Source organism: Portunus trituberculatus, chromosome 42 (assembly GCF_017591435.1).
Source record: "Portunus trituberculatus isolate SZX2019 chromosome 42, ASM1759143v1, whole genome shotgun sequence".
Lineage (NCBI taxonomy): Eukaryota > Metazoa > Arthropoda > Malacostraca > Decapoda > Portunidae > Portunus > Portunus trituberculatus.
In genome coordinates this window covers 22,732,955-22,758,314 of record NC_059296.1, presented here as the reverse complement: position 1 = coordinate 22,758,314, position 25,360 = coordinate 22,732,955, and the positions used below count along the sequence as shown (strand labels likewise).

The 25,360-nt window shown below is 38.3% G+C and overlaps 1 protein-coding gene across 18 annotated transcripts in view; it reads right to left on the bottom strand.

Moving 5' to 3' along the window:
* LOC123517573 (calcium-dependent secretion activator-like) overlaps nucleotides 1-25,360 on the bottom strand; it is a 1,686,808-nt gene that overhangs the window by 59,287 nt on the left and 1,602,161 nt on the right. For 16 of the 18 annotated variants that reach the window (XM_045277817.1, XM_045277814.1, XM_045277819.1 and 13 more), the window contains one exon: nucleotides 15,726-15,749. The exons of the other annotated variants lie outside the window; for them this stretch is intronic. In XM_045277817.1, the coding sequence (XP_045133752.1) occupies nucleotides 15,726-15,749 (24 nt within the window). The remainder of the gene's footprint in view (nucleotides 1-15,725; nucleotides 15,750-25,360) is intronic. 18 annotated transcript variants of the gene reach the window in all.

Genomic DNA, 25,360 nt, shown 5'->3' with positions numbered 1-25,360 from the left:
TAATTGGTCTTGTTTTTCCTTGTTATTTCTTCTACTTCCTCTTCCAAGTTCTGCCTATCTTCATCATTAAGATTCTTCAGTAGGTCTTTGACTGATTTCATTTCTTCTTTTTCTCTTTTTGGTCTATATTTTATATTTTTTTCTTTTATTCCAAATACGACTAGACTCTTCTTTTTTTCTGCAATTTCTCTAACTAGATTTTCTTTTGTCTTGAGGACTCCTATCATTTTGTTTGTCATATTTTCTTCTTTTTCTTTAAGTTGTTCTTGAATCACCTCCTGAAAATCAGCCTTATCTTTCTTATCTTGGACTCTCCATGCTTGTACTTCTTTTTTTAATCACGTTCTGTACTCTTTCCTCTTCCTTGTTTACTAGATCTTTCAGCTTCTCCTTTTCTTTCTCGGCTTTACCTAGTCCTTCTTCCATCTGCTTCTTGTAGTTAGCTACTTCCTGTTTTAGTTCTTCGTTTTCCGCTCTTAGCCTAGCTTCATTTTCTTCCACTTTTCTTATCCTTTCTCTCAGTCTTATAAACTCCATTTCCTGTTCTTTATTCTCTTTCATTTCCATCTTCTCCTTTATCAGTTTATCTAGTTTACATTCAATATTTGACACTCTCTTAAGTAGTGAAGTTGTCGTCATATCGAACCCTTGAATCTGCGTTCTCCCTCACCGACATAGTCATCATCAGCCCCTTCTCTATTCTCATGTCTGCATTTGGATGGAATATCTTTTTCACTCATTATTCTTTACTAATTGATTTCATGAAGAAAAAAAAAAAAAATGAGTCCACACTACCTGCCCAGGCCACTGTAAATACTATACAACAGGTGTAGTAAAGATCAGCTGATCGTCGGAACTGCGCCAGCGCGTCCGTCCTCTGTGTGTGTGTGTGTGTGTATTTACCTAGTTGTATTTACCTAGTTGTAGTTTTACAGGGCCTGGGCTTTATGCTCGTGTGGCCCCGTCTCCATATCCACACTTATCCAATCTTACTTTAAAAGTATGCACACTCGTTGCAGACACTACTTCTTCATTTAAACTGTTCCACATCTCAATACATCTTTTGGAAACTATATTTTTAACATCTCTCAGACATCTTCCTTTTCTCAGCTTTTTACTATGCGATCTTGTGCTTCGAATGTCATATTCTTCTCTCAGGATCAGTTTCTCATTATCCACTTGGTCCATTCCGGTGATCAATTTACAAACTTGTATCAGGTCTCCTCTCTCCCTTCTTTGTTCCAGGGTTGGTAGATCCATAGCCTTTAGTCTCTCCTCATATGTCATCCCTTCAAATTCTGGAACCATTCTTGTAGCCATTTTTTGTAGTCTCTCCAATTTCGTTATGTGTTTCTTTTTATAAAGGGTCCACACTATTCCTGCATATTCCAATCTGGGTCTTATTAAAGTACTTATCAATTTCTCCATCATTTCTTTGTCCATGTGGTGAAATGCTACTCCAATATTCCTTAGCAAATTATATGTTTCTCTAAAAATTCTATCAATATGGCTTGCTGGTTGATTGTTTTCTTCCATCGTCACTCCTAAGTCCTTTTCCTTTTTTACTTTCTCCAGTTCTACTCCATCTCCCATCTTATAGATTCCCATGGGTCGTCTTTCACTCTTTCCCATTTCCATGACATGGCTTTTGTTCACATTGAATTCCATTTCCCACTTTTTGCTCCATTCCCATATCTTATTTAGGTCTTCTTGCAGTATTTCACAATCCTCTTTTTGCTTTATAACTCTGTACAGTTTCATATCATCTGCAAACAGATTTATGTAGCTGTTCACTCCTTCTGGCATGTCGTTGATATAAATGAGGAAAAGTATTGGTGCCAATACTGACCCCTGTGGCACTCCGCTTTCTACTGCTCTCCACTTGGACTTCATATCTTTAACTACCATCCTTATTTCTCTCCCCCTCAAATAATTTTCTATCCATCTCAATGTGCTTCCTATTAAGCCACCCTTCTCCTCTAACTTCCATAGTAATCTTGCATGTGGTACTTTGTCAAACGTCTTTTTTAAAGAAGACCAGGAAGTCTCTTACTCTCGAAGTGAAGCTGGATATTATTCACAGACGCGAGAGAGGCGAAAAAACTAATAGCATTGCTTGCCACCATGGCTTGACTCCATCTACTGTCTACCATTTTCAAATCAGCAGACTCTATTAAGAAGGCTGGTGAGATCATATCTTCCTTGCAAACTAAAAGAACCACCTGAACTCGTGACTTTGCAATGGATGGAATGGAAAGCCTTGTGGAAATGTGGTACAAAAGTTTTGTATGTAGTATAATGATGTGCTCTTTGTTTACATTCCACAAGTTGCCAGCTATCGTATTTCCCGCTCCACTCTTCCTCCCTTCATAAATTTAAGATCATCAACATTATAAAGTTACGTACATACATATGTGATACCCTTTGTTTACATTCCACAGGTTGCCGGTTAGTGTCTTTCCTGTTTCACTTTCCTTCCTTTCATAAATTTAAGATCATCAACATTATAAAGTTACGTACATACATACATTAGTGTACATTATAATAACTTAAATTAAACTGCCTAAATGTTTAACTTCATAATATTTACTATCATTTAACCTTTCACTGTACTATGATGCATTCTCGCTTTGTTTACTCTCAATGGAAGTTCAAGTCAGGGGTTAAACTTGTTATAATCGGTTAAAAGAAGTTTCACTTAACGAAGGTTTTTAGGAATGTAACCTCTTGTTAAGCAGGGGTTGCCTGTATATATATATATATATATATATATATATATATATATATATATATATATATATATATATATATATATATATATATATATATATATATATACAGGTAACTCGATTTACTCATGAAATACCGCGGTATTTCATTAGTAATTCACTATCACTCAGTGCCACGGAGTCAAGGTTATCCTCATGGCATGAGCGTATATCAATACTAAGATATGATATCCATTATAACAAGCAATAGAGGAGTGGAAACAAATATTGTGGTGAAAGCAACACGCAAGCTAAAAGGGTCACAAGAAGAAGAACCGGTCGAGTTGCTGCGAGTCTCCGCCTCATCTGTGGCGGACCTCATCTCTGCTTAATTTTTTGGTATTCCATGTAAGATTTCACTTTATGCATTACAAAACAATCCTTTCTCTGGGGCAAGGTTTGTAAAAAGCTAATAGAAATGTTGTCTTGTGAACATAAATGCATATACAGGCAATCCCCGCTTAACGAAGGGGTTACGTTCCTAAAAAAACACTTCGTTAAGCAAAACTTTGTTAAGCGAACCAATTACGAGTATAACAAGTTAACCCCTGACTTGAACTTCCATTGAGAGTATGCAAAGCAAAAGTGCATCATAGTACAGTGAAAGGTTTAATGAAAGTAAAAATTATGAAGTTAAACATTTAGGCAGTTAAATTTAATTTAAGTCATTATAATGTACATTAATGTATGTATGTACGTAACTTTATAATGTTGATGATCTTAAATTTATGAAGGGAGGGAGAGTGAAACGGGAAAGACACTAACTGGCAACCTGTGGAATGTAAACAAAGGGCACATCATTGTACCGCAAACAAAACTTATGTACCACATTTCCATAAGGCTTTCCATTTTATCCATTGTAGAGTCACGAGTTCAGGTGGTTCTTTTAGCTTGCAAGGAAGATACAGTCTCACCAGCCTTCTTAATAGAGTCTGCTGACTTGAAAATAGTAGAGACAATATTATGGAGTCAAGATGGTGGCCAGCAATAGTTTTCTCGCCTCTCTCGTGTCTGTGAAAAATATCCAGCTTCACTTCAAGAGTAAGAGACTTCCTGGTCTTCTTAGGAATGCTAGGCAACATTGCAGGGCGTTTTGATGGTAAATTGAGTGAGTGAAGACGAGCTGCTGGTGACGCTGTTATGGGAGTGAGTGGTGCGTGTGTTGTCCACGAGAGGCTTGATCTTGATCTTGATCTTGATTTTGAGTCTACAGGTGTCCCAGGATTTCTCCTGAGGCAGGCCTTAGTATTTGCGGCTCCTGGTGTATTCAAAAGCTTGTCGGCTTGCGTGATACGGCTGTGCTTTCAAACTTGGAAAAAATTACCTGGATAAAACTTCGTTAAAGCGAGTTTGGTGTTCGTTAAACGAGAAGATGATAGTAAAATGAAACCTTCGTTGTAGCGAAATTTTGTTGTGTGAACCTTCGTTAAACGGGGGTTGCCTGTATAAGACAGTAACACCACCTCGAGAGGTGGTGTTCCCAGCAACCTCAGAGCAACCTGATAGCAACCTCATCACCGTCCCTCCAAGCACTCATGGATGCCATTTTGCGGCAGGAGGTTGCTCTGACATTGTTAAAGTTTCTTGGATCCAGCTCCTGGCAGCCAATGAGCACTTTTAGGTGGGCTACCAACCTCCACCCGCCAACAACAACGAATCTTTGTGGATGCTATTTTACGAAGGTTGGTATGTGAGCAGGAGGTTGCTATGGAGGTTGTCTGTACCAACATAGACAACAACCTGCTTCTTGGATCCAGCCCCGGAGCTCCCACCTATCGGCCAGCTGTGGAACTCTCTGGTGTGCAGTTTGAAATTGCGTCTGGCGCTCAGTTTGAAAATGCGGTTGGGCCAAATTGTGTATAAGCAAACCGATCACACAAATTAAATTAATTATAATATTTTTTCAGTCGCATTATAACAAAAACGCATAAATCAAACACACGTAAATCAAGTTACCTGTATATATATATATATATATATATATATATATATATATATATATATATATATATATATATATATATATATATATATAGTAAATCCTCCTTATATGGTACTTCATTATCCGGTAAATTCACAGTTACAACGTTTGGTAATTACTACCCTCGATTCTATTTACGGTAAGAAAAATTCATAGATACGGTATCCGCTTGTGTTTTGTTTTCACTGTACCATAGCGCCATCACACTGCGCGGCCACCACAACAATCCATCTCTCCCCGCATTTCCCACTGAAAACAAGTGAAATCCTTATGGTGTATTTTTTTGTGGATATTATGAGTAATGGCTGAAATCCCTACTGTGCCTTAGCCTCGGGAGGGACATCATCTGATAGAATACGTGGCGAGTGAAAGGTAAATTAAAACATTTTCTGTTTGTTTCTTTTGCGCAGTACTTTACATTTTTTTTATAAGACTATTTTCATGTATTTTCATGTCTGTAGGGGTGACTTTCGATGTGCTGGAGCACATTCCCTATTATTTCATGTTATAATGGGTTCAGTATATGGTAATTTTGATTTGCAGTAATGTTTTCAGGAACGCATATGTACCGTATAACGAGGACTTACTGTGTGTATGTATATATATATATATATATATATATATATATATATATATATATATATATATATATATATATATATATATACTTTGTAGTACTTTGGCACATACAGGGGATCCTTGCGATTCAACCATTCACAGTTTGAATTATCGCCAATTCAAACTCAGTTAATTAATACCCAATCCTCAAGGTTCGACCGACTGACTCGCCAATTCGACATTCATATCTCATGCGCCACCCACCCAGTCAAATATGCCGCCACCCCAAATTCGCTGGAAACCAGCCAGGTGAAAGTGTAAACTGACGCTACCCTGTGTGTCGTAAGTGGCATCACACTAGCACTTTTCTGTGAACTTTTTCTGTCAACTTTCTGAAGAGCATCAACTTTTGTCGACGCTGGTCATCACACAAGCTCGCCTTTGTCGCGTTTGTCAACTGTAAACAAACATGGCGGCCTCTTCACCCCTAGCAAGCCGTTGTTATTTTTCTGTTGCTATTTTTGGCCTTTAACCCCTTCAATACGGTGACGCCTATGTAGACGTCATGAAGCCCCAGTAGCATATACGGTGACGCCTACGTAGGCGTCACATTTCTTTTCTGAGCTTTCATCAGTTCATTTGTCCCGTATAGTGTGTTGGATACCAACTACACACGCCGTATGCTGTCCTTGAAATCCTAGTGCTCCTCCCACCATCCTTGTCTCCACCAATCACTAAAGATAAGCTACATGCATCCCGCCTTGTGTCTAAAATTACCCAATGGCATAGACTGTTCCCATCTCTCTCTCTCTCTCTCTCTCCATTCCCTCCCTTCCCATCTCCCTCTCGAAAGATAAGTTACATGCCTTGTAACATTCGTGAAAACACACACACACACACACACATCTCTAATTCTACAGTTACCATTGCCTAAGAGTAACCAAGGTGGGAAAGGAGCTGGTAATGTTTGTCCCGTCTCCATATAGTCATTTAACTGTTGATTAGCAAAATAATGTCCAGGGAAGGTAAATATAAACTGTAGCCTGCGTTTGAGCCATCAGCTGGTTTGTTTACATCTGCGCAACATGGCGGCCGTGAACTCGAAAGATGAATCAGACTTCACAGGATTTCAAGGAATAATGGAGAAGAGCGCTTATGTGAAGAAAATTCTGGAGTTGGAAGGTAAAATTGAAAACTGTTTGAAAAGTATGGGGCCTGGAAACGAGTTATGACAATGTAATGAAAGAGTGTGCCGATATGAAGAAGGAAAATGAAGCACTGAAAGAGGAAGTTAAGCTAATTAAAGTGAATTGCGAAAAATGTGGAGAATCTCTAGGAAAAGTGATGGAGAAGCAGGCTGAATGGAAAAAAAGTCAGGAAGTGGAAAGAAAGGAGGTAAATTACAAAGTTGCAAGTCTGGAAAAGGAAATCAAAGAGTCTGGGGAGAAAACTTTGGGCCTTGCTGAAATTATAGATCAACAGATCATAGAAGAGAAGATTGCTGAGAAAGTGGTGAAGGTTATTAAGTCAAATGAGACATTGGTGAGGGAAACTGTAGACAAAAAGAGATGTGTGGTGATATTTGGTGTGGAGGAGGATAAGACACCGAGTAAAATGGAGAGAGAGAAAACATAAAAAGGTGATAAATAATATCATTAATGTGGTGCAGGAGGAGGAAAAGACCTAGTACAAGAAATAGAGGACTTCCATAGAATTGGAAAGTTCACAAGAGAAGGTATGAGGCCAATAAGAATCAAACTTAAGTCACAAAAGGATGTAGATGAATTGGTGGAGAAGTCATGGAGGCTAGCCCAGCAGGAAACAACAAGGAAGATTTGGTTGAGAAGAGATCTCGGTGAAAAGGAAAGAGAAATGTTAAATGAGTTGAGAAAGGAGGCTTTGAAAAAAATGAAGAGAGGACAGAAGAGGAGAAGAAAGAGTTTTCTGGAGAATCTTGGATATGAGACTGAGGAAGTGGTTCATAACCCAGAAAAGTACAGTAAGAAAGGACTAAAGAAACTTACGTATGAGTGGAATGTAATGTATTCCAACATAAATGGAGTGATATCGGTGATTTTAGAACTCAACGATTACTTGAGGGACAAGAACCCAGATATTGTGGGTCTTACTGAAACAAAACTGAGAGAGGGAGAAGACCTGATGATGGTTGGAGAAGGGAAATATAATGTTTGGAAAAGAAATAGAGTAGGTAAGATGGGAGGAGGAGTGATGTTGCTGGTTAAAAAGATATAAAGGTGGATCAAGTGAAAGAAGGTATGGGAAAGGCAGAAGTGCTAAAGATCAGAGCAGAAACTAATGAAGGAAAAAGAGGCACTACATAGTGGTGTACGTACCACCTAAGACAAATGCATGGTCAGTACAGGAATATGAAGAAATGATAAGTGATACAGGAACATGTCTGGAAGAAATGTTGGGTGGCTGTGAACGAACTATAATGATGGGAGATTTTAATTGTAAAGAGGTGTGTTGGGAGGACTGGTCAATGGAAGGATCAGAGACAACATGGGGAAATACACTATTGACACTGGCAATGGAAAATGTGTTAACTCAGTGGGTCAAAGAAGATACTAGGTTTGGAGGAGAGGGAGCATCGTCAAGACTGGACTTGGTCTTTAGTACAGAGCCAATGGTCATTGAGGAGATGAGGGTGGAGTGCCCTTTAGCAAAGAGTGATCATGCAGTTTTGGAGTTCAAGGTGATAGATGAAGAGAAATCTAGAAGAAATGAAGAATATAAAGTGGGAAGATGGAATTATGCCAAGACAGATTTTGGAAACCTAAAGAAATTCTTTCAAGAGACAAATTGGATGAAATTCAAGAGTGCTAAGGAGCAAATGAAAAGTGGAAGGAATTTATAAAATATACAAAGAAGGTGAGAAAAATTTGTACCAATAAGACAACATAGAGAAGTTGGAAAGCAGGACTGGTTTAACGATAGATGTGAAAAGGCTAGAACAAGAAAAGAGGATGCATGGAAGAGGTGGAGAAGGAAAAGACGGATTAAGCAGTGGGAAAGTTACAAAAGAGCAAGAAATGAATATGTGTTGATTAGAAGAGAAGAAAGAAAGAAACAAGAAAAGGATATAATTGATAAATGTAAAGACCAACCAAGGCTTTTTACAGACATGTGAACAACAACATCAAAAATAGAGAAAGTATTGAAAGTTTAGAAGTAAATGGAGTATGCAGTGAAGATCCCAGGAAATGGCAGAGGCTATGAATGGATGCTTTCGGAAGGTATTCACAAAGGAGACTGCTTTTGACAAACCACTGGTAATGGAACAGAAAGGGATTATGAAGGAGTTTCAAGTAACTGTGGAGGAGATCAAGAATATGATGGGGAGTTTAGAAGTGAGAAAAGCTGTGGGACCTGATGGGGTATCAGGATGGATTTTAAGAGAATGCAGGGAGCAACTGGCAGAAAAAGTTTGTGAAGTAATTGATGCCTCATTAAGGGAAGGTGTAGTGCCCCAAGACTGGAAAAGAGCTAACATTGTCCCAATCTATAAATCAGGTAACAAGAGAGACCCATTGAACTATAGACCAGTGTCACTTACAAGTGTGGTAGCTAAGATGTGTGAGAGGGTGGTGAAGAATAGATGGACAGACTTCTTGGAGAAAAATGACATACTTTGTGAGTGTCAATTTGGTTTTAGAAAAGGGCGTTCATGCACGACAAACCTGATATGTTACTATTCGAGGGTGATAGATGTAATACAGGAAAGAGATGGTTGGGCTGATGGAATATATCTGGATTTAAAAAGGCCTTTGATAAGGTACCACACGGAGACTGATCTGGAAACTTGAAATGGTAGGAGGAGTGCATGGCAGTTTACTAAAATGGATGGAAGACTTTTGGTAGGAAGAGAAATGAGAACAATAATTAAGGACAGACCATCAGAATGGGGCTTGGTGGAGAGTGGAGTTCCACAGGGATCAGTGTTGGCACCAGTAATGTTCGCGGTCTACATAAATGACATGGTGGATGGGGTGTCCAGTTATGTGAGCCTATTTGCAGACGATGCAAAATTGTTAAGAAAAGTGAGATGTGACAAAGATTGCGAACTACTCCAGGAAGACTTGGACAGAATATGGAAATGGAGCTGTACATGGCAAATGGAGTTCAACACGACAAAATGCAAGAAAATAGAGTTTGGCAAGAGTGAAAGAAGAATCAGGAGTATGTACAAGATAGGAAATGAAGACATAAAACCAGTCATGAAGAAAAAGACCTTGGGGTGACAATTACCAATGACCTATCGCCAGAGAGACATATAAACAAAATAATTGGAGAAGTATTGAACTTATTGAGGAACATAAGAGTGGCGTTCGTATATTTAGATGAAGAAATGATGAAGAAAATAATTACTGCAATGATAAGACCGAGGCTTGAATATGCAACAATACAGTGGGCTCGAACTTAAAGAAACACATAAGGAAACTAGAGAAAGTACAGAGGGCTGCAACAAAATGGTGCCTGACTTAAGAGATTTGACTTATGAAGACAGACTGAAAAGAATGCAACTTCCGACCCTGGAAAACAGAAGAGAAAGGGAGACCTGATAGCAATATACAGAGTGATGATTGGCATGGAAAAATGGATAGGGAAGATCTGTGTATGTGGAATGAAAGAATGTCGAGAGGGCATGGGAAAAAACTAAAATGGCCACTTATAGGAGAGATGTGAAAAATATAGCTTCCCTCATAGAAGGGTGGAAGCATGGAATAGTTTAGACGTGGAAGTGGTCAACGCAAGGAATATTCATGATTTTAAGAAAAAGCTGGACATTAATAGATATGGAGACGGGACAACACGAGCATAGCTCTTTTCCGTATGTTACAATTAGGTAAATACAATTAGGTAAACACACACACACACACACACACACACACACACACACACACACACACACACACACACACACACACACACACACACACACACACACACACACACACACACACACACACACACACACACACAAAACAACAAATTTTTCTCTCTCTCTCTCTCTCTCTCTCTCTCTCTCTCTCTCTCTCTCTCTCTCTCTCTCTCTCTCTCTCTCTATCTTCGTTCCTCTCCTTCCTCCCTCCCCTCTTCCTCTCGAAGGATAAGCTACATGCGTCCCGCTTGTGTCTAAAATATTAGCAAATGTCTCTCTCTCTCTCTCTCTTTTTTTCTCCGAAGAGAGAAGCGTCCACTTTCCTCTTCGAAGGCAATATAGTGACTAAAAAATAGCAGCATAATACACAAAGACGACAAGTATGACAAGCTTGCCTCGGAAAAGGAACGTCACAGTGCCAGAGAAATGTAAACAAACAACTGAACTACTTTTCACTGCTAGGCAGTAGTCACCTGCCGCCCGGTGGAATACTCCAGGAGAGGTACTTACGGGGATGTAGGCAGTGCTGCAGACTGAGTGATTCCCCGTGTCCTCTCTTCCCGGTTCCCTTTGTGGTCTCATTTATACAATTGAGCAGCTGCAGCCTGCCCTCTAAAGACACCTTCTACTACTTCCTACACTACACTACAACACCTTACACTTCTACACTCTCTTCAAATCAAAATTTAATAATGGCTTCACCACGCCCTGCCTCGGAGTCCCCCTCTGGGGAGGGGACCATAAATGTCCCCAGGTCGGACACCTTGGGTGTCTTGACACTTCATCTAATACTTTCACTATCAATTTCTGCAACATTCGTGGCCTTCGTTCTAATTTTCAATCTGTGGAACACCACCTCTCCTCTACTAAACCTCATCTTCTCTTCCTAACGAAACACAGTTGTCTGTGACTACTGACAGCAGCCCTTTTCTGTTCCTCCTACTTGCTCTATCCTCATTTTCAATCCAAAGCTGGATGTTGCGCATACGTGCGTAACGACACCACTTGCTCTCGTGCCCACAATCTTGAATCTTCAGAATTTTCTACCATCTGGCTAAGACTTCAATGTCACTCTCTAACTAAATTCATCTGTGCTGTATACCTCTCACCTAATTCCTCTGACTATGTAAAATTCTTTGACTATTTGACTTCCAAGGTGGAGCACATCTTATCTCACTTTCCTTTGCTGAGATCTCCATTTTAGGGATTTCAATGTTCACCACCAGCTTTGGCTTTCATCTTCTTTCACTGACCAACCTGGTGAACAAACCTTCAACTTTGCTATCCTTCATGACCTAGAGCAGCTAGTGCAGTTCCCTACCCGTATTCCTGACCGCCTTGGAGACACGCCCAACATTCTTGATCTTTTCCTAACCTCCAACCCTTCTGCTTACTCTGTTAAACTTTCCTCTCCGTTGGGCTCCTCCGACCACAATCTAATTTCCGCTACCTGTTCTATCACTCCAGTGCAGCCTCAGGACCCGCCTAAGCGGAGGTGCTTCTGGCATTTTAACTCTGCTAAGTGGGAGGAACTAAGGCAGTACTATTCTGATTTCCTTGGGATGATTATTGTTTTCATGTCAGAGATCCTTCTCTTTGTGCCGAGCGCATAACAGAGGTGATTATCTCTGGCATGGAGCTATACATTCCTCATACTTTCTCTAACCCTAAAGCTAAAAAGCCTTGGTTTAACTCTGCTTGTTCTCGTGCTGTCAATGATAGAGAGGCGGCTCACAAACGGTTCCGTAGCCATCCAACTGCTGAAACTCATGCCCTATATATTTCTGCCCGTAATCATGCCAAATCTATTCTCCAACTTACTAAAACTCTTTCATCAATAGAAAATGTCAAAGTCTTTCCAATTCTAACTCCTCTCGAGATTTCTGGCATCTAGCCAATAATATCTCTAACAACTTTACTTCTTCGTCTTTCCCTCCTTTACTTCATCCAGATGGCTCTACAGCTGTCTCTTCTTTTCTAAAGCTGAACTCTTCGCTCAAACCTTTGCTACCAACTCAACTTTGGATGATTCTGGGCATATTCCTCCTACTCCTCCACCCTCTGACTACTTCATCCCTAAAATTAAAATTCTTTATAAAGACGTTTTCCTGGCCCTCTCTGGCCTTGATTCTCGGAAGGCTTACGGTCCGGATGGAGTCCCTCCTGTTGTTCTCAAAACTGTGCTTCCGAACTCGCTCACTGCCTGGTCAAACTCTTTCATCTGTGTCTCTACTTCTATTTATCCTTCTTGCTGGAAGTTTGCTCACATTCAACCTGTCCCTAAAAAGGTGACCACTCCAATCCTTCTAACTACCGCCCTATAGCTTTGATTTCCTGCCTTTCTAAAGCCTTTGAGTCTATCCTTAATAGGAAGATAATGAGGCATCTATCAGCTCACAACCTTCTCTCTGATTGCCAGTATGGTTTCCGTAAAGGCAGATCTACTGGTGATCTTCTTACTTTCCTAACTGAATCTTGGTCATCCTCTTTAGGGACTTCGGTGAAACCTTTGCTGTCGGCCTTGACATATCGAAAGCCTTCGATAGAGTCTGGCACAAATCTTTAATTTCTAAACTACCCTCCTACGGATTCTATCCTTCTCTCTGTACCTTCATCTCCAGTTTCCTTTCCGATCGTTCTATTGCTGCTGTAGTAGACGGTCACTGTTCTTCCCTAAAACTATCAACAGTGGTGTTCCACAGGGTTCTGTCCTATCACCCACTCTCTTTCTATTATTCATCAATGATCTCCTAAATCTGACTCAATGCCCTATCCACTCCTATGCTGATGATACCACCTTGCATTATTCAACAGCGTTCAACAGACGCCCAACCCAACAACAATTAAATGACTCAAGGCGAGATGCTATAGGACGCCTAACTTCTGATCTTTCACTTGTTTCTGATTGGGGCAGAGAAAACCTGGTTTTGTTCAATGCCTCAAAACTCAATTTCTACAACTATCTACTCGACATAACCTTCCAGACAACTATCCTCTCTTCTTCAATAACACTCAACTTCCCTCTCCTCTACATTAAACACACTCGGTCTATCCTTCACTAAAAATCTAAACTGGAAATTTCACATCTCTACTCTTGCTAAATCAGCTTCCAAGAAGTTAGGTGTCCTGTGGCGTCTTCGTCCATTTTCTCTCCTCCCAGCTGCTTGCTATGTACAGGGCCTCATCCGCCCGTGTATGGAGTATGGCTCTCATGTCTGGGGATCCACACACAGCTTTACTAAACAAGGTGGAATCTAAAGCTTTTCGTCTTATCAACTCTTCTCCTCTAACTGACTGTCTTGATTCTTTAAGTCACCGCCGCAATGTTGCATCTTTATCTGTCTTCTACCGCTGTTTTCATGCTGTCTGCTCTTCTGAACTTGCTAACTGCTTGCCTTCCCCTCCTGCGGCCTCGCTGCACAAGACTCTCTACTTCTTCTCATCCCTATTCTGTCCATCTTCCTAATGCAAGAGTTAACCAGTATCTTCACTCCTTCATTCCCTACACTGGTAAACTCTGGAACTCTCTACCTGTGTCTGTATTTCCACCTGCCTATGACTTAAACTCTTTCAAAAGAGGAGTGTCAAGACACCTCTTACGTTAACTGGACCCTCCTTTTAGATTTTTTGTTTTTCTTTCTCCTACTTTCCTCTCAACAGGGCCTGGCAACCAGCGGATTTTTTTTTTTCCAACACTGTTTTCCCTTGGCCAGTGCCCTTGTAATGTAAAAAAAAAAAAAAAAAAAGCACAATTTCCTTCCTTTCAAAGATAAACTTAAGCTTATAAGAAAGTGTGAGGCAGGTATAGCTCACAGTGTCGTTGCAAGGCAAATAAGTGTCCCTAGATCAACAGTATTAACAATTTGGAAGAACAGGGACAAGAACCGTGAGACCGCTGCAACTGTTTTTATTTCCAAAAAAGTACTGTACAGCACCCTAGTGTGTTTAATAAAAAAAAAAGTTAGATATAAATGAAACCTTTAATAGTACTGATTTAGTCTTAATTAGTATTTTCTAGAGGTTATAGTTTTGAGGAGGTCTAGGCTAGAGGTTGGTCCCTATCCCCCTTAATTCTTAAGTATCTTATAGGAAAAATTGCTTCACGATTCGAATAAACACTGATTTGACCGATGTAAAACCGCCCTAATCCCGTCGAATTGCGAGGATCCCCTGTATACAAAGTATTATGTATGTACATCTTAGATTCAAGCCAGACACTATGACTAAAGATTACAAAGGCTAACCTTGAGTATAAAAGAAAAATCTAACATGCAAGATTCAAGCAAGAACACTGCTAGGTGATGATGAAACTTAGGCAAAATATATATATATATATATATATATATATATATAGAGAGAGAGAGAGAGAGAGAGAGAGAGAGAGAGAGAGAGAGAGAGAGAGAGAGAGAGAGAGAGAGAGAGAGAGCTATGAAAGGCACAGAACACAGAACGTTAAAAAAAATAGCTCAAAATGCACATTCTTAGCAGTGCCCCTAAGAGCAAACAATGCAAACATTAAAATAATATAAAATATCCAGCAGTAATAGGAATATGTCATGACTCTGAGCCACATGCCCATTTTTCTGTTATAAATCTGACAAACTGTGATAACTAACAACAAATAAAATTTCATAGAATTTTTAATTAGTTTAGGTAATTAATAAAGATTCTCTCTCTCTCTCTCTCTCTCTCTCTCTCTCTCTCTCTCTCTCTCTCTCTCTCTCTCTCTCTCTCTCTCTCTCTCTCCGCAGCCCCTAAGTTCCTGAGCAGTTGTTCAAGGATACAGTCCTGGACCATGATGATGGATACACACCTACTCACACCCACCTACACACACACACACACACACATTGACTGTGCAACAGTGGTGTGGTCACCACACATGCAAAAGGACATCAGGAAAATAGAAAGAATCCAAAGGATAGCCACAAAGATTGTGCCAGAAATAAAGGACCTTTCCCTATGAAGACAGACTAAAATAAATTGGACAAGATAGACAGGAGGGAGGAAATCTAATTATGATGTACAAGTTAGTGAACAGTATGGAAAAGGTAGATAGACAAGACCTGGTATCACTGATTGAAGATGAAGATAGATGGACAAGAGAACACTCTAAGATGATCAGGAAAAGTCAAATGTTTGTGAAACATTAAAAAATTTAGTTTTCCACATAGGATTGTGGACATCTGGAACAGACTGAATGATGAAATTGTAGCAGCAGAAAGTGTGGACAAATTTAAGGAAAAAATTGCTCAAATTGCATATGGAGAAAGCCCCGCTTGAACCTTGTAACATATAGCTTAGTAAATGCACACACACACACACACACACACACACACACACACACACACACACACACACACACACACACACACAAAAGAAAAAAGTTTCATGTAAAGTGTTAACACTATAAAAAAAAATAATATTAAAATGAAGCATCATTCATTCTACATTTATCTATATAATGGGAAGTGCAACCATGCGAGGAGGCTGTTGCAAGATATAAATTACTTACTCTCCTTCAGCCCCCTCAGGAAGACTGAGTTAATGAAAGGGAAAAAAAGGGTCAGTCAAGAATAGAGCTAGTACTAAAGGTGTGTCAAGATTATTACAATAAGTCATGGAGGACAAGTGGTATTTACATAAGAATGAGAGGAAGACAAGCTGGGTATATTCTTATTACTATAATATTTGACTTTATTTTTTTGCACACTTGTTTGGTGCAAATGGAAAACAGAAAAATTAGGCACGATGATGTTCCATATAATAAATAAAGAACATGAATATAAATACCTAAATTAATGTTCTTTATTGGATTACATTCTGGGATATTTTCACAAATCATCAAATACCATGACTTAATCTAAAGAGTATAAGAACCTATGATGACTGTATACTGATTACTAACATTTATGTGAAACTTAACACATATATTAATTAACTGTTACATCAATTGTAAATAATGCATTATAGAGAAAACACTGCTTCATATATATATATATATATATATATATATATATATATATATATATATATATATATATATATATATATATATATATACTATATCATGGCTTCCAAAAGAAATGGGCATATCTCAGTTTTTGGCAACATGGAGATATTACCATCACCAAAATACTTGCTGTGAGATCACAGATGAATTGTCAGTGGCATACCTCAAACTGCATTAGTTTTGGAGATATGAGGCTTTCACCATAAATGTATCTCAAATTAAGACAAATATTTCCATGACAAAGATGTGCATGTTTAGATACGCCCATTTGTTATGATACAAAAAAATATCCTGTCATCATGTTGAATGGGCATATGCCAAGATTCACCTGTTTGTGTGAAGTTGATTGGTATGGTGCACCAATTTTGATTTACATAACCATAAATTCCCTGGTAATCCCATTTTTCTTTTAATGATAATACAGTAGTACCTTGAGATATGAGCTATGATTTGGTCATTTTTTTATTTTGATATACAAGCAAAATTTTGAGATACAAGTCATGCTTGGGGATGTTGCCGTTATACTGAGCGGTGCAGCGCATCAGTCCAGCCTCAGCTGAGCTAGCTTCTACATGCTTCCTGTGGATCTCATGTTCTGTGATTGTTCTTTTATCATTTTCACACTATTTTCTGACCTTTTTTTTATTGTCTAAAGAAAGTGCAGTTTTAATTTATGTTTAATATTTACGTGTGAATGGTGATTCATCCTTTCCTCCCTCCCTCCTCCTCCTTCACCATTTACTACCATTAGTCGAAAATGCGTGTCTCTAAGGCAAAAACACTAAATAAACTTTTGCTGTTACTTCATATATTTTCATGCATTGATAAAGTATGGAAAGGCAAAACAAAGTTCTCCTATCTCTGCCTACATCCTCCACCAATGCTTATCATGGAAGGATGGGGGAAAATGTAAAAAAAATCTCTACGCTGGCTCTCTCTCTCTCTCTCTCTCCTACTTAAAACTTTATTCATTCAATGAATAATGATTGTCATCGACCTCTTCTGTGATTATTAGAGCAGCCAGTCTTCTATGGGTAGCTATATTTGTACACTCCAGCTGATCAACAGTCCCAAGTGAGGGTTGGCAATGTGGTAGGGTAAAGTCATGTAGAATGCACCCTCCGAAATAAATATACTTTATAAGAGTAGTTTATCTATTCATATTATCTTTTGTTATGTTTTATTATGTTTCTGTGCAATAATCATTATTTATAAATACCTTTTTCTTACCTGAAAGCACGTAAAAAAAAAAAGGGGGGGGCGCTCTTTTGGGGGAGGCTGAAACGGATCAATGGCATTTCAATGCATTTCAATGTGAAAATTGTTTTGAGACATGAGCTTTTTGAGATACAAGCTCTGTCATGGAATGAATCAAACTCGTATCTCAGGTACCACTGTACACTAAAAAAATTTCTGAAATCTAGATGCAATGGTGTTGGATATACCAGATTAGGTTAAAAAAGAATATTTCTCACTTTCAGAAGCAAATAGGGAAGATATAATTCAAGCTTTCTAAGGGACTTCAACTGCAGAGACAGTACATTATCCATTTTTTGCAACAAGCAGATTTAAAACAGAGAACCATGAAAAATAATGTATCAGGGAGATCCATTTCTTTTTTAAACCACTTGCTAAAGGATGGGCAGTCTATTCCAGTGTGCAAAAAGATGTTTGTGAATACACTCATTATTACAGATAAAACAATGTGAACAGCAATGAGAAAACGACAGCTGACAGGTACAGTTGAGAAGGACAAAAGAGAAGGGAGGCAAGAAATAATGCTAGAAGTGGATAAAAAAAAAATTGAGATGCAATTCTGGAACCCATCAATAGATTCCCAAGAATGGAGTCACACTACACTTGCCAAGATTACAAGTGTGACTACCTGCACCCTTATCTCAATAAACAGAAAATGTATGAAATTTTCAAGGAAGATTATACACCAAAAGGGTTTGCAGCATCTTACTCTACTTACTGTAATATCATGAAATAAAAAAAATATTTAATTTCACAATTCCAAGAAAGATATGTGCTAAATATGTGAAAATTACTGAAAAGGTCACACAGAGAAAAAGAAAGAACTTGATCAACTACTTCTACAGCACACAAAGGAGAAAGAAGCTGAGCACAAAAAAAAAACTCAGCAAAAAAAATAAATAAGTAAATAAAAAAATAAAAAATAAGTTTAACAGTGGCAACATTGATCTATAGTAGGTTATTTACCTACCACAAATTAATGACAATCAAATTTACTATGAAAGGAGGTTAGCAAACTATAATCTGTGTATGAACTGAAAACTAGAGAGTGCCATTGCTTTATCTGGCATGAAGGCATAGTAAAAGAGGTTCTTCAGAAATTGGAACATGCCTTATGGACACTGCAGAGAAAAAAAAAAAAAAGTCATATTGTTTGCAAATGGATGTCCTGGACAGAATAAAAATTCCATTATTGCAACATTGCTACTGCATTATATCAACAGATTGGAAGTCTCTGTCAAACAGATCTTGCTTCTGTATTTTGAAGCTTATCATGGCCAAAATGAGGGAGATTCAACACACAGCGCACTAGAAACAGCATCAGACAATGCTGTAGATTTGCATATACCCTCACAACTTGTTCCAGTCTTTAGAATGGCAAGGAGAAAGCAATCTTACAGCGTACACATGCCAAAGACTACAGACTTCCTTGATTTCAAATCTCTATCAAAAGACCTTTAAATTCTCTCTGTTAGATCTGATGATCAAGGTGGGACAGTGGACTGGAAGAACATGGCAGATATAGTGGTGAAGAAAACTGATGTCCATAAAACCTTCAAAACCAATCATATGCAGGAAGAGTTAAATTCACTAACTATGAAACAGTGACTTTCACAAACTTCAAAAGAGGATCCTCTTAAATTGTATTTTCAACCTCCCACAACTGCAAAAAGACAAGTATAATGACTTAAATGTTTCTGTGTACAGGTGCCTTCACAAGAGTTAGGGTGTCTGAATTTGTGAGTTTTTAAAAATCTTTGCCACATTGAGACTGATGGATGTTGTCTGTTCTATGGGTGACACATTCTTCCATCATTGTTTGCTCCAAAGACAACTTTCAATAAGTCATGTGATCAAGTGAATAATATCTTAAAATGGAAAATGGAAAAACACAAAGAGGTCATAAATGTATTATTTTTTATGGTTCTTTATTACTGCATTCCTGATCCCTAAATATTGTAACAAAGGATTATGATTACTTATTGTTACTTTGCAAAGGTGCCTCATCAATAGGTTTAAGGTATCTGGATGCAATTTTTTGTTCTAAGGCAGGTGATTTTATGAGTATTCTTTATCATTGTTTGCTCCTCCAAAGATAACTTTCGATGTCTTTTGTAAATCAGGTAATTAGATTACTTTTATCTTAAACTGTTTAGTATGAAAATATCAACAAATTGTGTTCTTTATGAAATACTGTAAAGGAATAGGGAAAAGTGGAATCAAGATTTTTTCTAGCAAACTGCAAGCATGAATGTTCTTTCATAAACATTATACATTTTTATTGAATTTCTCTTAAGTAAAGTATTACTACTTCTTTTGTTTTCACTTATGAAAATACCCAAGTATTCAAGTAGTTGGTATTCGTTTGGGATGCATCCATGCATTAAACCTTTAGATTTGAACTTTTAGGGATGTTAATTCCCACACAAAGATTATAAGATTATTTTGTTTCAATAAACAGTATTAAGTTCATTTCACACTTATGTTGTTTATTAATATGTCTTCAGCATTTTTCAGCTCCTTTAGGCCATTTCATCTCATGTCATATTATTTTAACATGCAGTGTGGTATGACATACTCATTCAGTTAAGCATTCAAATTTATATTAAGACCTATAAAGTACATTACTTTACGGCATAACTCATGATAATCTGATGAAAGGTCACAATTTAGCATGTCAGAGGGATGTTTGATTAAAAAGACAAAAAGACTTGGCATTCCATTTTAAGGAAACTTAAAGTCACAAGACGAACAGGCATATCATCTTCTGCCCCCTAAAAATACCTAAAAATTTCATTCGGTAAAACTCTAGGTGTATGATTTAAAAAACTCAAAGTTATAGCTATATATGTAGGTTAACTCCACCTAAATACCTTTAAAACTATTCCAGTAGTAAATGAAAGTGTATGGTGAGAAACTTTAAATCACTCTCCTGAAAAACAGCAAAAACTGAGATACATCACTTTGTTTTGGGAGCCGCGACATATATACAGTCATAGCGGAAAGTTTGGGCGCAAAATTACAGGCTGCCCAAACTTTTCGTTAAACTCAAAACATGAAAAATACCTAATCTGTGACCAAACTTTTCACTATTTTTCAATGGTATGGTTTATACCACTATTTGGCAGAGACAATGCGCATGACTTGGCAACTCTGTTGAGTCACTCCGAGGCCCATGTGGTGTCAATGTGCTAGCATATATCACCCGGATTGTAAGATTTTTGAAGTGGTCTGTGTTATTGCCTCAATATCTCTGAAATGGGAAGTGGTAAAGAGCTGGGAAGAGACACAATTGTTACTATTATAACCCTCTATAAGGAGGGCTATAATTGTAAAGATATACCTACTCATGTAGGAATAGGAGTGCGGCAAGTTCAAAAGTGGACCAAGAAATTTTGAGATGGGGGAGGTGACACCATTCCTATCTCCAAGCCTCATTCTGGTTGGCCAAGGAAGATATCAAATTGTACTTCTAAGCTCATTAAGAGGCAGTTGGATAAAAATCCAACACTCACAGCTAGAAAACTGAAGAAAAGTAATCCTTCACTGCTTAAGGATGTGTCTGCAACATGTATCTCTGATCATCTACTCAAAGATTTACAATATCATGCCAAAGTTTTTCCCTTGCAAAGTGTGAAAAACATGGATGATTGCATAGCTTTTTGTAAGAAATATAGGGATTGGATCCTGGAATACTGGAACCAAGTCTTGTGGAGTGACGACTCAAAGTTTATGGTGTCGTCAGGCTGCAGATCCAAGCGTGTGAGGCGCCCCAGGTGGTCTGACCTCAATGACCCACTCTATACAGCTAAAGTGGTAAAGCAAGCTCCATGTGTTATGGTGTGGGGTTCCTTTGTGTTTGGTGGAGTTGGCACTTTAGTGTTTCTTGAAAAAAAAATGAGAATATAAATCAGCACAGTTATTTCAAGTTTCACTTCACGACATTTAACTGACATCACCGGTAGTAGACGAGATGCTCGTATCGCCAGTTCCATGTCAGTTCACTGCTAGACTCCACGTGATCCGCCCACTCTTCTTTCTGTGCTTTGGTCGATGTGGTTTTCACTTACCGGCTTTTTCAAGTCATCCTGGTTAGTTTTCCACCAGGTGCATGTACATATATGATCCAAGGGCATATATGTTAGTGCTACTATGATACACATATATGATCCAAGGACATATATGTTAGCGCTATTATGATACACATATATGATCCAAGGACATATATGTTAGCGCTACTGTGATTACACACGTGATTCTAGGACACATATGTTAGCGCTATGGTGATAACACTTTTGTGGATTACACATGGATGATCCAAGTACATATTTTGTTTACCTGTTGTTTTACCCGGCATTTTTATTTTTTTTTTATTATTTTTTTTTTTTTTTATTTATTTATTTATTATTTTTTTTGGAAGAGTTATGTCGGACCAGGAAAAGGGCCATGGAACCCCGCGGTGTCCTTCCTCCTCTTCCATTTCAGAGATATTGAGGCAATAGTTTGAGTGATTGTGACACTAGTGATAATGTGGAACCTGATGTGTATGATGTAACCCACCCTGCTCAGGGTCCGACAGGTGGGTCTGCATACCCAACTTCGGTTCAGGCTTCCCATGTTGCCTCCCAAGTGAATCTGGGGCCTTCTACTAGTGCAGAAGGGGATTTTCTCAGGTTTCCTGTGCCCTCAGATCATCATATGGCTGTTGGCCATAAACTTGGATCAGTTTTTGATGCTGATGATGCGAATGATCCTGCTGTTACAGAGGTTTTGGCCAAGGACATCAGGGTTTTTTTTATGTATGGTGCCTGATGATCAGAAAACTAGACTATTGGCAGAACACTGGTCTATTCCTTCCAACATTAAGGAATTGAGGGTTCCGGAGTCGGATTCTCATGCTCTTTCCACTCTTGAACCTCAGAGTCGTAAGATGGAGTGCAAATTAGCCCAAACTAACCCTTTACTAGGCAAGGCACTTATTCCTTTAATTAGAGTTGTGGACAGTCTTGCCAATTCAGACATCCCTGGCATGGTAGAAGTATGTAATCGGGTCAATGATGATCTTAGCATGTTGTTGCCAGTACTTAATTATTTGAATCTAATTTCATTACAGACAAACTTAAAGCAAAATCTCTTCAGAAAACTGTTAAGGATAAGAACATGACTAGTGAAAAATCATTTGAAACCAATATTGTTGATATGGTTAAACAGTTTAAGGAGAACCAGAAACATATTAATCCTAAAAGGTTTAAGGCAAAGAGAAATCCCACTAGCTTTCAAAAAGGATTTAGAGGTTCCAGAAATAACCCCAACCATGGGGGTTTCTGGGGGAGGGGAGGGAGAGAACGAGGTACCTATAATACCAAATGAGGGATGTGATAACAATGCTTGTATTGTTTTTTCTCCAGTACCAAGGGTTAACTTCGTATCTTCCCCAGGTGCATTTACTTTGGTTAACACCCTAGAGAATTTTCAAGAGGGTAAGATTAAGTTTTGCTTGGATTTCTGGGCTAAATTATCCAGTGATCTTTAAGTACATAACACTGTTCAGGGTAAGGATTTCTTTTCCTTTCATGTTTTTCCCTCACAACCTCATGTTCCTCCTCCCTTTCATTTCTCTGTCAGGGACAGACAAGCAGTTCATGCAGCCATGAAAGAGTTTATTCAGCAGCATATTGTTGAGAAAGCTTCAGATGTTTCTTCAGGTTTCTTTTCTAATATTTTTTCCAGAGTAAAGAAAGATGGTGCTGCAAGGATTATACTTAATTCAAAACATTTGAAGGAGTATGCAGAGTATCGTCATTTCAAGATGGAAACTTTTAAAGATATTTTACCATTGATTATGGAGAATTGCTTTTTTGTATCCACTGACTTGAAGCATGCTTATTTTTCGGTCCAGGTTTGTGAACCAGATCGTTCATGGTTGTGATTTATGTGGAATGGACTCTCATGGCAGTTTACTTGCTTGCCTCAAGGGTTTTTCTCTTCACCTTGGCTCTTTACTATATTATTAAAGGTTCCTTTTCCCCATTTTCGGGCTTTAGGTATCCTGATTACTATTTACATCGATGACTGTCTTGTGGTGGCAAATTCAAGAGAAACTTATTACTGATGTACAATATGTTGCCTTGACCTTGGATAAATTGGATTTCACAGTTAATATGGAGAAGTCCAGTTCAATCATAAAATAGAACTCTTGGGTTTTATTTTGAACTTAAGCAATATGACTATTACACTCACACACAGTAAGACCACGAAGATCATGCAGTTAGGTCTACAATTATTAAAAATGAATGAGATGCGAATCAAAGATCTGGCGGTTTTTATTGGAAATGTCGTGGCTGCAGGAGACTCTGTACATTGAGCCCCGTTAAAATACAAATATTTGCAAGTTCTCAGGAATGAGGCTTAAACAAATCTGTGGTGACTTTGATGCCTTATTATGCCTAGATCAGAGAGCAAAGTGTCTAATACACTGGTGGACAACTAACATTCATTCTTGTGTGAAACTGATATGCACATCAGCCACCGACCTATTTATTTCCACAGATTTTTTTTGTCTGGTTAGGGGGCTTGTACAGATAAACTCATTACTGCTGGCCACTGGGCTGAACATGAAAAGAATCATATTAATATTTTGGAGTTGAAAGCTGTTCTTTTTTTAACTTAAAGCTCTTTTGCATAATGTCTGACATAACCATATTAGAATAAAATCAGATAATACCACAGTTGTTGCAAACATTAATAATTATGATAGCATTAAACAACATTTGTTAAACATAACTGAAGAAATTTTTGACTGGCCTCGTGAACAAGAAATAGACTTGTCTGCTCAATACATCCAAGGTTCCATTAATTTTACAGCTAATTTAGCATCCCATGAGAGTAATTTCAATAAGGGATGGAGATGAATGCCCACAATTTTTTTTTTGCTTCTTGCCTTAACACCCAGTTAAATCTTTTCTATTCTTTGAGACCAGATCCTGAGGTGTTAGGTATACATGCTTCTTCATTCTGTTGGAGTAGTGATTCACTCCTTTATGCTTTTCCTCCTTTTAGAGTCATAAAAGACGTCATTAAAAAAATAAGGGAAGACAAGGTGACAGTATTAGTCATTTTGCTGGTCTGGAGATCTCAACTATGGTTTACGGAGGCTCTTCACCTGTTGAGAGCTACACTCGCCTTCTTCCTCAGTGGTGTTTGTATTTACCTCAGGATCCCAAACAGATACACCTAGTCAGGAATCTGAGGTTGGCAGTATGGCCTCTGTCAGGGGATCTTTCCGCAAGGCAGGAATTTCGGAACAGGTTACAGACTTTCTTTGTAAGGCCTGGGATGAGAAAACCCTTATTGCATATAGGAAGAAGTTTTGTCTATGAGAACAGGTTGATCCTTATTTGCCCCCTTTAAATAAACTGCTGGATCATTTACTCTTTTTATTCACTGAGGGTAAAGTAAATGGTTCTGGTTACAGTTACAGCAGCTTCAATGCAACCAGATCAGCTATCTCTACAGTAGCTAAGATTAATGGGTCTCCAGCAGGCCAGCATTAAATTGTGTGCTTGTTTATGAGATCAGCAGCTAAACAATGTTCAAAACTGCCTAGGGGTGGATTTACATGGGATCTTGATTTTATACTAAAGACTTTTGATGGTTAGGGAAGCAACACCCAATTATCTCTCAACTTTAACCAAAAAAGTGACAGATTTACTCATGCTTTTGTCTGGTCAGAGGTTTTAAACCATTGACTATTTGGACATCAGGAATATGTTGCTTACCCAGAATGAAATCATTTTTAGAATTGGTGATCCTCTTAAAACATCTAAAATCAAACATCATTTGCAAGAAATAAGTTTTAGTGCTTTTCCTTTGAATGTTAA